The 12,652-nt window shown below is 41.7% G+C and overlaps 1 protein-coding gene across 1 annotated transcript in view; it reads right to left on the reverse strand.

Annotated features, from left to right (window-relative positions):
• DTHD1 (death domain containing 1) overlaps positions 1 to 12,652 on the reverse strand; it is a 40,056-nt gene that overhangs the window by 25,356 nt on the left and 2,048 nt on the right. Inside the window, exons 2-5 of the mRNA XM_045019740.1 lie at positions 7,403 to 8,234; positions 6,571 to 6,901; positions 5,601 to 5,780; positions 2,621 to 2,865 (exon numbers count right to left, since the gene is read on the reverse strand). Coding sequence (XP_044875675.1) covers positions 2,621 to 2,865; positions 5,601 to 5,780; positions 6,571 to 6,901; positions 7,403 to 8,234 — 1,588 coding nt within the window. The remainder of the gene's footprint in view (positions 1 to 2,620; positions 2,866 to 5,600; positions 5,781 to 6,570; positions 6,902 to 7,402; positions 8,235 to 12,652) is intronic.

Here is a 12,652-nt window from a genome sequence, read left to right on the forward strand (position 1 = left end):
CAGTCTAATATTGAGCAAAACTTATATCTAGGTTTGCTTTTGACAGGGTCATCTGATTTGCTCCGATTCACCAGAAGTGGAAGTATGCTTTAGCCCTGTGCAAAACCAAAAATCTGATCTTGGAGAAAATAAAACTAGCCTTCCAAAACTAGTTATAGTTGTTATGTGAACCAAAATATAAACTCATAATAAGACAGTTAACAACAAGTGGGGAAATTACAGGCAATAGCACACTAAGATGCTGTCTATCGGAGCCAGAGAAACACAGCAGCTAGGAGATATGGTTTATTTCTGACTTGTTCAGCTAGATCAGGGACCTCAGCAGAAAGGCCACTTATCAAGAAAGAACAAAATTAAAATAGTTTCTGCTGAACTGGAGTGAACAATCTGATCACATGGGACAGACTCATTCAGGGTCACAAAAAAACCACAATGTGATTTCCTCCACCTAGCCTATCCCTATGAACAAAACTTGACCTTTAAGGGCCCGATTTTCAAAAAAGCTGAGCTCCTTCACCTCCTATGGACTTCAGCTAGAGCTGTGGGAAATCAGGTATTCTGAAAAAAACCTAAATACACTCTAAAAATGGCCTGAAAAATTTTGCAGATATCCAAAGAAAGCAAAAGAGTTTGAATCAAGATTACATAGATGATGCACAGTGTTTCATGGAGACATAAGTTCAGTAGTTGAGCTTTTTGGACAAACTGCCCCCCCCACACACCCCTGTGTCCCTCAGGTGTTTTAGTTTAGTTTGAAACCTGTTTCGTATAGACCCTGAGTCTGTTTCTGCTCTACATTATGTGTGTGGTAGAAGCTTATGCTTTAAAGAGTTCTAAGACATTTATTGGTTAAACATAAAATGGACAAGGAATATGTGAAAATAAGTTGCAGTTTGTTGTTTTATTTTGTGTTAGTCCAGGCTTCGAACACAATGTTCTGTATAGGAGCAGAAAAGCTTAAAACTATATGGCTCACTATTATTAGGCGACTGAATCAAGTTATTCAGCCACATTAAATCGTGTTTGAGACATTTTAGTGTGACCCCTGTTTTGTACAGAGCACTCTCTTTCTGCTCTGCATTACAGGTATATTTGTACTAACTGAAGTAATGAAATATCCTGGGTCTTCAAAGAACAGAATCCATGTTACAGGCACATTTCAAATTAGAACCAGCATAAATTCAAGTACTTCTGAAGTTGAAGTCATGTAGTTTACATAGCTCTAGGCTGACAGCATTGCTAAGTGTGGGAAGATGAGATGCAAGCATTTGTGCACCATCCAACATCCCTGGTTCAGGATATCAGTTTGGAACTTCCTACAAGCAGTGATGACCAACCTTGCCAAATCACAGGGTGGATCTATGATGAGGGTCTACACAGGATTAGAATGAGACTTAATCCTTTTAAATAAAGTGATCTAAGGAGGTTTCCAGAAGTAAAAAATAGGAAGTTACTCCCTTTACCACCTAGACCTCTGCTTGTGCAGAAGCCTATTTATAATAATATTCCATCATGTAATGACAGTTTTCAAAGGATCAGTAAGATGGGTTAAACACCTCTTTGGGGTTTAGGGGAGAAACATTTCTAGGCTGACAGCAACCTCCTCCAACCGGTCCCTAAGAAGAAATCCCACCACTTCTGTTCCTACTACAGGGTTTTATCCAGGCCTTTACCCAGGGAAGCAGACAAGTGGGTTTCATTGTCAGGAGCACTTCATTAACCTGCCAGTTAAGAACTACTATTAGGACTTGTCACCAAGATTACCAAAAGCGACTAGTGATTATAGTTGCCTCTATTTTCTAAGGGGGAGGGGCTGATTTTCGGAAAGAACTGTGGTGCTGTGTGGCCACTCTCTGATCAAGCCGAGCAATGCTGGGCACCGTGAAATTAAGGCACACAAAAAATTACTAGGTTTTGGAACTCTTGACCCATATGACCTTCTGACCTTTTAGAGCAGAGCCTGGAGACCAGGCTGGCCACTTGCCCATTATAAGGTTGCTGTCCTGGGCAGCTGGAAATATTGATTCTTTTGTGCTTTGGACTATTTAAGTTTCACATTGTACTTGATGTCATTAATGGCCATGAAGAAGCATAGAGTAGGAAACAAGAAGACTTAGAGTGAGTGGCTTTCTTTGGTTTGTTCTGCTAGAAAATAAACTCAGATGTGTACAGCAATGAAGGGTGAATCCTGGACATGACTGTAGCTACACATTAAGAATCAAATTTTGCCACCCTGACTCAAATTGAGTTGTATTCTGGACTACACATGGAGTAAGATACTACTCAATGTGAGTCAAGGTGGCAAAATCTGGTGTTAAATAAAATGAAAACAGCTACATTCTTTTTTGCTATAAATGTCTCAGTTTTTCCCCATCTTCTGTTAAAAATACTGGATGAGGTTCCCCAGCAGGTGTAGGTCAGGGTGGTTTCATTGAAGAAAATGGAGCTATGCTGTTTTACATCAGTTGAAAATCTGGCCCATTATATTTTTGAAGAGGACACCTTCAGAACACTTTAAGATGAAGAATACATTTTAATATAAAAATGATTTAGTCAGGACTTTTGCAATTCCTTTGTAATCTTGATCTTGCTGGATTTCTAGGTAGAAGTTCTCACTTACCGAAGATGATATGCAGTTGTAACCCTGGTTACAGTGGCACTAGACGCTCTTGCATGTTCTGTTGCATCTCCTGGTCTCTTTTTTTCTGGATTTGGAGGACAGGGTAGAATAATACTGACTGACTTGTTAAATGGCTGGGATGAAGGATGCTGGATATGAACCAATGGGCTAGTAGACACTACTGAATGGTACTTGTCATATTTTGCCTTTAATATGGAAAGCAGTGATGGCTCAATTGTCTGGACCTATGTATAGCAAGTAACAAAATAATTAATTTACAAGTAATAAAACAAAATTGCTTTTAAAAAAATCATTTTAGTTTAACTTCAGGAACTGGAGGAGAGTTGCATTTCACAAAATCTCTTGACATTTTTTAATTGAGACCATATAGATTTTTTTTCTTTAACTCTGTTGAAGAGCTCTAAGGTTCTTCCTTTCTCTATCATTTTACCATATGCACAACCAAGTGCTTTGCAACAGAGTCATCAGAACCTTCTGCCATTGTTAATTAAATAATTTGGACTACTGTTACTGTGTGTGATTGTCTTAAAAGGTATCAAGTATCAGGGGGTAGCAGTGTTAGTCTGTATCCACAAAAACAATGAAGAGTCCAGTGGTACCTTAAAGACTAACAGATTTATTTGGGCATAAGCTTTTGTGGGTAAAAAACTCACTTCTTCAGATGGAAGGTAGAATTTATACATTACCTTTTTGTCTGAATTCTTATATTAATTTTTTTATGATTCTTTTTATACACATTCTATTTGCCAAGAATTTTAAAGTCATGCCACTTCTCTGATTTAACATGTTAATGTTTTCATGTACATATTACAGCTAGGCCAAATCTTGAGGTTCTTAGATTAAACTCTCACTGACTACATTGGGAATTTTGCTTGAGAAAGGATGGAGGTGAGGACAAGAGTATTCATATCATTATTATTAAAAGTAATTATTTACACATTTTTGCAAACATAGGGTCAGATTTTCTGGATGCACCAGATCAGAGAAGCTATAAGGTAGCCAGTTTTATCTCCCAGATTCTCTGTCCCTAGCACAACAGCCCTTCAGTTCTCTAACTTTGGACCAGCTAGTTATAATCCCCTAGGAGCAATACACTATCTAGGAATAGCTGAAGCATATCATAGTCCAGTCATTCCTGACCTCCCTACTCTAGGAACACCATCTGTGCTTGTGACTCCAAGGAGGAAGGAATAGGAACAGGTTTTATTGGCTCTATGCCTGCTGGGGACACCCACACAATGAGGTATTCCCAGCATAGGACTTATAGCAGTGGTGCCCCAACTTTTTCTGTCATGCCCCCTCTTACCTGTAATGGAATCTGTCTGCAACCCCCCCTATTATTGCACAGCAGGGGGCAGAATTGGGGATGGGGGAGTAGCTGGGGCTAAAGGCAGAGCTGGCTTTGGGGCAGAGAGCAAATGAGGGCAGAGCTGGGCTGGGGGCAGAGCATGTTGTGGAGTGGAGCTGTGGTTGGGGTTGGAGCTGAGCTAGGGATGGAGTGGAGCTGGGGACAGAGCTGGGCCGGGGGCAGAGCAGGAGATGGAGTGGAGCTTCGGCTGGGAGCAGAGCAGGGGGCGGAGTGGCCGGGCCTGGAGCTGGGCTCGGGGTGGAATGGAGCTGGACAGTGGGAAGAGCAAGGGGTGAAGTGGAGCAGAGGGCAGAGTGGAACTGCTGAGTGTGGTGCAGAGGGCAGAGTGGAACTGCGGCTGGGATCAGAGCTGGGCTGGGGTCAGAACAGGGGTCATAGTGGAGCTGCATCTGGGGGCAGAGCTGTACTGGAGCAGTGTGGAGCTGCAGGTGGGGTCGGAGCTGGTCCGGGGGCAGAGCAGAACGAGGCGGCTTTCAACCTGCCACCCAAGAGCTGGTCAGAGCTCCACCATATGTCCCCCCCAAACATTCCTCTGTGCCCCCTAGGGGAGCACGCCCCACAGTTTGAGGACCACTGACTTATAGGGAGATGACTCTTTTTCACTTCCGGACTAGCTCAAAGGGAATGTATCTGAGCAGAGAAAATTTGCCTACAAAATACACCACTGCTTGACCCAAAGACTTCATGCACTGTGTAGATTTTTTAATTATAATAATTATTATTATTGTTGGAACAATCTTGTTTCCCAGAACATAGCAAGCATATAAATAGCTACTGCTTCATTTATATCGGCAGATGATATGTTTACTATGACACTAAATGGTTTTAACAAATGTTATCTGTGTTTTTGCCACCACTCAAAAATGAAGTGACTGACCTCTTTCAAATATATATTGGACACTTTCATATAAAGCAGCAAGAAAGTCTGCATGATTATGCTAATGAAGTTATTATTCCTCAAGGGTTCTACTCTGTAGCAAGGCTAATCATGAAAGTGAGCAATTTATTGTAAGTGGCCTTCTTAATCGTCCCAAAATGTGAAGTAAAAATTAACAATGTATTTCTGTTCTTACTCCATGCTTAAAATGAAAGGATCCATTTCACATAGTTTTGACTTCCTTGTTCATAGTGGTGAAACATCTACATGTAAAGCTGAAGTAGGCAGGCTTTTTCCAGGGGAAGTTTACAAGAATTGTAGTGGGTTGGAATCCACCTCTCCCTCATAGGCAGATGTCAGACAAGCGTCATGTGTCTGTCTGACTCTTATCCCTGCCCCTGAGCTGGATTATGGACAGTAACCCACATATCGCCTTGTGCACTGGATCCATATAGTTGTGGATGTCCTGTCAAAACTTCCCTATCCTCCTTTCAAGTTGGCCTGTTTGGAGTTGACATGAAACCCAGGACTGTTATGCATAAAGGTTGCAGAGTCCCCTGAATGTCCACTCCATAGCCACTCAGCTGTCTATGGAGTAGAACCACAGTAATAACACTGATTGGAGGCCTTCATCATTATGATAGGTTTCTCTTTGGAACTACTCATGTGACATGGACATGATGCGAAATAAAATATGAATATTTCACACTTACCTTTAACTGCATGGTCACTGGAGAACTGAACGTTTCTGGAGGGTAGTAGAAAGAGATTCTAGAATCCATGCTTAGCTTTTGTGAGAGCCCTTTCTTTGGAATGATGAATGTTTCTTTTTTTAAGCATGACACCACAGAAAAAATACCAAGCTGGCAAATTTTCACTTCTGCAAAGGCCCCCTTTGTGGGAGAAAAAGGATGCTACAATTGTTAGTAGATTATCATTTCCGGTGGATGAAATAACTATATTCCGAGAAGTAAAATGAAAATAACTTAAATGTTATTACCATTTTGACAGCCTGGTTCCCTACTGTGTTACTCTGGTAACTTTCAATAGTGAATAAGGCTCAGCGTCATTAACAAGGTTGCCATCCTATGTTTAGTAAGTGGGAGGGTGAGTGTATGAAGATATAATTGTTACTCTTCTTTAGGTTAAATGCAAAGTAATCTCTCCTTTGTTTCATTTACCAAAGAATTGTCAACTTCAAACAAATGCTCACATTTAAAACAAAACAAAACTGTAGACTCATCTGTATTCTGGGGCAAAGTACTTCTCCAATTAATGTTTCTGAAGAGATGTTAATTGGTGAGTTTTGTATCCAATCAACCATGGGGAATCTTGGAGAGAGAGATACAATTTAGTCTAGAAAAAGATCCACACTGAACCAAATTATGCTCTGAGCCACCTGAGGGAGGAGGGGAAGACAGGGAGCTTTAGGTCACCTTTATGCCTCCCTATATTGGGGGTTGTTCTGGGGAAGTGAATTAGCACCTGAATTTTGAGGCACCTAAAAGTAGTGGTCACCTTAGAAAATGTGGGTCTTTGTGTTTAGGTAACCTTGGCAATATATGAAATTCATGATGGAAAGCATGGCTTATTAATCACTGCTTTAATTGCAAAATTTAATTCAACCTTAACTGTTCAACCACAATAGATCCTTTCATAATACTCAAATAAGAATTCACCAACCTTCTGGTTTCCCTGGCACCCATCAAAGGAAATGGGAGTTAAGTAACTTGATTGAAAGTTCATATCAGTCACCTTCACCATGATGTCTCGATAATTTCCTCTGTAGCGTGCAGTGAATGGGATTGCAATGTTGATAGGAAAGGGAATTAGTTTTCCATGGTCTAAGCATGCAACACTGATAACATTGCTGACCAGCTCCTCAGAATCTTCCACCACCAAGGAACTCATGTCATTGATGATCCTGCATACTAAATTTTCTAGAGTGATGGAAGGTGCTGTAATATAACAGGCAACTTCAGGTTCAATCTTACCACTCACTTCTGCTAGAAATCTGCAGAAAAATACACAGTATTATTCTTTGGGCTTTTCTTTTTTTGACCTATATTATGTAAGAAAAAAGCAATTAATGTATGCATTTCATATATTTACATAATAAATACATCCAAATCATTCACCTATCTTTTCATTTTTTATAAAACACAGGGAACTCATCAGTAATATCTTGCATTAACTAACAAGTGCATAGGAGCTAGAAAAATATAAGTGACATTGATTAAAAGTTTGTTACAAATTATTGGAAAGCTGCCTAATTTTGGGACCTGATCCAAAGCTCATTGACATCAATCAATGAAATTTTTCTACTGATTTCAATAAGTTTTGAATCTGACCCTTTATGTGCTCAAGATTTCAGGAAGCTACATTAAAATCTTCAATGCAGGGTTACATTTTTATTAAGTGTCCATACTAAAGGGTGAACTGCCCTTTATGCATGGCCAATGGCTGGAGTGTATGCAGAGGTGTGTTTACAAATAGTCAACTTTTGCATACTTACTCTTTGTTCATCCAGGGACTTGATCTTTCCACTTTTTCTGAATCATTTGTTGAAAGATTCATGGCAGGTGTATTCCATATATTCTCCAACCTTGTAGACTCAATTGTATTTTTTCTGTTGCTCCCAGTAATCTCATAAATTTCCTCCTTTTTGTTGTCATCTTTTTCTTCTTCACATGAATTCTCTGTTGGTTTGTGATCTTCATAGTCCATCTGAGTTGGGGGTTCTTCACTTACTGCCTGTTCTTGATCAGAAAGATTAATTACAGATCTATCACAGATATCTTTGGACTTTCCAGATACAATTATATCATCTCCATTGCTCCCGGGAACTTCTTGAAAAGCTCTGTTTGGGCATTTCTTATTATAAGACCCTGTTCCATGACTTTCCTCCTTTCTGTTGTAATCTTTTTGCTCTGTATGTGAACTCTGTAGTAGCTTGTGATCTTCATTTTCCATTAGCTTTGGGAGGTCTCTGCTTACTGCCTGTTCTTGATCAGGATTTTTTTCACTTAATGATATAGCAGTTTCTTTTTCCACTGTTTTGTTTTCACTTGGCTGGACTTGGTGAATGTTTGGACTTTTCCTTTCATTCATGGGAGAAGTTACCTGGAGTGGCTGACTTACACCAGCAGATACTTTCCCAGAATGTGTCTCTTCTTCTTCACACACAACTATTTCATTGAAAACATCTTGAACAATTTGGGATTGAGATTTATCATCATGTCTGCATCTAATATCATAAAATTTGTTTTTTGCCTCTTGAAGATGTGTAACTGTATCCAGAAAGAGTTCATTTATTTTTTGAAGACAACTCACAAGAGTGATGATCTCTAGAAAAAATGTAATTAATTGAATGTCACTGTGAAATATTAGTGATAGTGTGCAAAAAAAGTCAATACATACACAAGAGATACAACATGGTGAAGTAATACATTTTACTGGACCAACTTCTGTTGGTGAGAGAGACAAGCTTCTGAGTCCCACAGAGATCTTCTTCAGGTCTGAGAAAGGTACTCTGAGACCTTAAAAAGAGCTCTGTGTGCCTCAAAAGCTTCTCTCTCTCACCAACAGAAGTTAGTCCAATAAAAGATATTACCTCACCCACCTTGTCTCTCTAGTATCCTGGGACCGATATTCTTTCACCTTAAGAATAAATGTGCTTGCTTATAGAGAGCTGTATGGTAACTTGTAACTGAGGGTGATTATGCTGTTCATAACCTCTAGAGAAAATAAAGCATGGGTGCTGCTCTGTTTAGGCAGTCTAGCTTGCTGGGAATATCACAGTGTTGGCAAGGAACTTTACAGCTTGGAAAAGCCCCTGTCAAGAGGGAGAGAGATGTGTGTCTCTACCCAAGAGAGGTGTGACAGCTGAGAAGCTAAAAAGCTTATCACACCAGCTCAAGTCTCGAGTTCTGGCAGGTGTCAGTCCTTCAAAACTCATAACTGGGTCTTCCTTGTGATTAGAAGTTCAGAACTTTCTCAGATTCAGAATCCGAACAACCATGAATAGTTCAGTCTTTCCTTTGCACAACTTGGGCCTTTCTGGCTTCATGTATAAGGTGATCAGCAGACAATGGCCCACTCCTCAGGGCATAGTTTCAAAAGGGTGGGTTTGATTTGTTGGGTTTTTTTGGCATAACTGGAGGTGGGGGATTTACATTCTACTCCCATTAGGTATTCCCCAGTTAAACCTTGGGCCTTAGATCTTGGCCTCATATACAAGACAATCAATAGACAATGGCCCACTCCTCAGGGCATAGCTTCAAAGAGCTGGGTATTTTTTAATAACCAGAAGTGAGGAATTTGCATTCACCTCCCATTAGGAATTCACCAGGAAAACCACTTAACACTTTTTGTTCCAAAAGTACATTCTCCGGCACATTGTTCAATACAGTCTTTTGAACCCCCGGGTTTCACATGTGTCACAATTCCATCCCTCGAGATACAATCCCAGCCCACAATAATACATAAACCATGAATGTAACACAATGGACTCCAAAGATACATAAACTTAATTCAGTAAGGCCTCCCAAGCACACCACGGGAAATTGCCATATCTGTCACAATGTGACCTTATAAGAAAAATGGATTATTTTATTTTCCTGATTTGTCTTGTCTTATGCCCTTTCCTGAAAATACTTGCAAAGAAAAATGTTCAAGGATTGTAGACGTATTACTTTTATAGCAACCCTCAAGCCTTTTGCTGTCAACTCTGTAGCAAATGGAGAGTTTTGGAACTGTCTCTCTTCATTTATTAGATGCATTACAAACCTCTAAGAGCATTTCTCAGCATATTTCTGTTCACTACTGTGTGATACTCACAGGCTTGTTTTTGAGGTTAAATCCAGTGCAAGTCAATACAAATAAAAAAAGCAATAGAGATGAAACACCATATGCAACATTTACCACTTGCAAAAGATTGAGAGAGAGAGAAGGAAAGGACACCAAATAGGGTGATTCTCTTCTGAATAGAATCCAATGACTCACATTCACTGCTCCTTTTTTCACACCTAATGAGTAAGCTGTCTGGGTAAATCAATACCTTATTTTTTTCTACATGAAAAATAATTGTATTATATGATAATGTTATTGGTGTGATGCTATAGATTAGATGGGCCTTACCTTTCAGTTCTCGTTTTCAGTGGCTTATATCTAAAAATTACATTTTGGAAGAATGTTTTTTATATTTGTACTCAGCCAAGGAATTAACATTTGAAAGATCCAAAGAAAATGTATTTAATGTTTGTTCAATTACCAGAGTATGAAAAGTATATATTTTGTATTGCTGAAGTTGGAAAAAAATTGTGCAGATGCATTTTTTTCACTCTAGCAACTCTAAAATGGCTTGGATCTGAGATTTCACACTTCAAAAATGTAGATTTCAATAAAGAATGAATGCTTTCATAATGTGGAAAAAATAGCTGCAAAATAAAGAAATGAAAGAGTGCATATAGCATGATCTGCATGCACCCTTACTGGCTCAAGTATGTGCCATTATGGGGCTAAATTTGCATGTTGTTTACGAATGTAAATCTGAGCAATTCCACTGTCTTCATTAGAAATACTTTGCATTTACAGATTTACTAGAAGAATTTAGTGCATGGTTTGTACAGTAAACATAATCCATTCAAGATCTCACCTTATGGACCAGCTAGAATATACTTGGTAAGGTAACAAAGGGAATCCCAAAATGTCCCTAAATATCTCTATACCATTCTGGCCTGAAAAGGACTTCATTTAGAATAAAGTCCTATTCTCCTGTACCTGTCCCCGACTTCCCCACTTTCCCTTGAGTGCTTGACACACACACCCGCCCCCGGTCCTGCCCCCACTCCACCCCTTTAATGAGGCCCTGCCCTGCCTGTTCCCATTCCTGCCCTGCCCACATTCCAACTCCTTCCTCAAATCCCGCCCTGGCCCCGCCTCTTCCCCGCCTCCTCCCCTGAGTGTGCCACTTTCCTGCTCTTCCCCCTCCCTCCGGGAGCATGCTAAAGTTGCCAAACAGCTGTTTGGCGGTGGTTGAGTGGGAAACACTGGGAGATAGGTGGGGACACGGCACACTCAGAGGGGGAGGAGGAGGAGAAGGAAGTGCAGGGGGTGAGGGGAGCTTGGCTGCCAGTGGATGCAGAGCACCCACTAATTTTTCCCTGTGGGTGCTCCAGCCCCAGAGCACCCACGGAGTCGACACCTATGGTCCCTACTTCATTATCTACACTAGCCATTTCCAGCCCATCAACACCAGGGCCGCCCAGAGGATTCCGGGGGGCCTGGGGTCTTCGGCAGCAGGGGGCCGTTCCGTTCTGGGATCCGCTGCCGAAGTGCCCTGAAGACCTGCGGCGGGGGCCCCCCACTGCCGAATTACCGCCGAAGCGGGACCTGCCGCCGAAGTGCAGCCCGGTCTTCGGTGGTAATTCAGCAGCGGGGGGCCCTCGCCGCGGGTCTTCGGGGCACTTCAGTGGCGGGTCCCGGAACGGAAGGGCCCCCCGCCACCGAATTACCGCCGAAGACCAAGCTGCACTTCGGCGGCGGGTCCCGCTTCGGCGGTAATTCGGAAGGATTTCCTGCCGACGAAGACCGGGAGCGGAAGAAGCTCCGGGGCCTGGCCTCGCAAGAGTTTTCCGGGCCCCCCGGACCGAGTGAAGGACCCCACTCTAGGGGCCCCGAAAAACTCTCGTGGGGGCCCCTGCGGGGCCTGGGGCCTGGGGCAAATTGCCCCTCTTGCCCCCCGCTCTGGGCGGCCCTGATCAACACACCAACAGCCAGAGGCACAACTTATTCCTGACCCAATGCCCCTGCAATATCTGCAACTCAGCCAATATGTAAAGGTCAGGTATTCTGTCCATTTATAACAGAAAAAAAGTGATTTTATTTATATGTATTTTGATTTGTAAAGTACGTATCTAGTCTTAGAGCTCTAAGCACTTCTACCATATGTAAAAAAAAATCAGTTCATACTATAACTCACAACAATTAAAAATTAATACCAAGAAAAGGATCCTACACTTACTAAATTATCAGTTTTGGGGCAATCATTCTCAGAATATCCCAATGGTCATCTCAGGAACATGATATGGGAGGAGTTCAAGTGTGGTTTCAAGATGCCCTACTAGGGTAAAAATTCCTATTGTATTTGAGGTAAAACAGAATAAGAAAGGCAGTGGGGGATGTGCTCCATCCCTTCCACACTTTGTCCAATACTTTCTCAACCCTCAGAGTAGGCTACAAAAAAAGCACCTGAAAAGCTAAGGTGTATGCCTCTCCCTCACCCACTTGTGAAAATTGCTGACAACATGCAATTAAATTATTGGATTTTTTAATTTAAATTCATCATAATCTCTCTCACACATCAGATACATGTATATGGGTGCATCTGGTACCATATGTGGGGGAATCTACATTTTGGATCCTAAGTGTATGGAGAGAGGGATTCCAGAATGGATGGATGGATGGATGGATGGATAAAGGGGCTATGAGGAAGATGTTTCCAGTTGCATCTGAGGGTCGGTTTACACTTACCTGCTGGGTTGACGGGCGGCGTTCGACTTCTCGGAGTTCGAACTATCGCGTCTAATCTAGAACTCCGGACGCGCTCCCGTCGACTCCGGAACTCCACCGGAGCGAGTGGCGGTGGCGGAGTCGACGGAGGAGCCACGGACTTCGTTCCCGCAGCGTCTGGACGGGTGAGTAACCCGAACTAAGGTAGTTCGACTTCAGCTACGCTATTCGCGTAGCTGAAGTCGCGTACCTT

The sequence above is a fragment of the Mauremys mutica genome, chromosome 5 (genome assembly GCF_020497125.1).
Source record: "Mauremys mutica isolate MM-2020 ecotype Southern chromosome 5, ASM2049712v1, whole genome shotgun sequence".
NCBI lineage: Eukaryota > Metazoa > Chordata > Testudines > Geoemydidae > Mauremys > Mauremys mutica.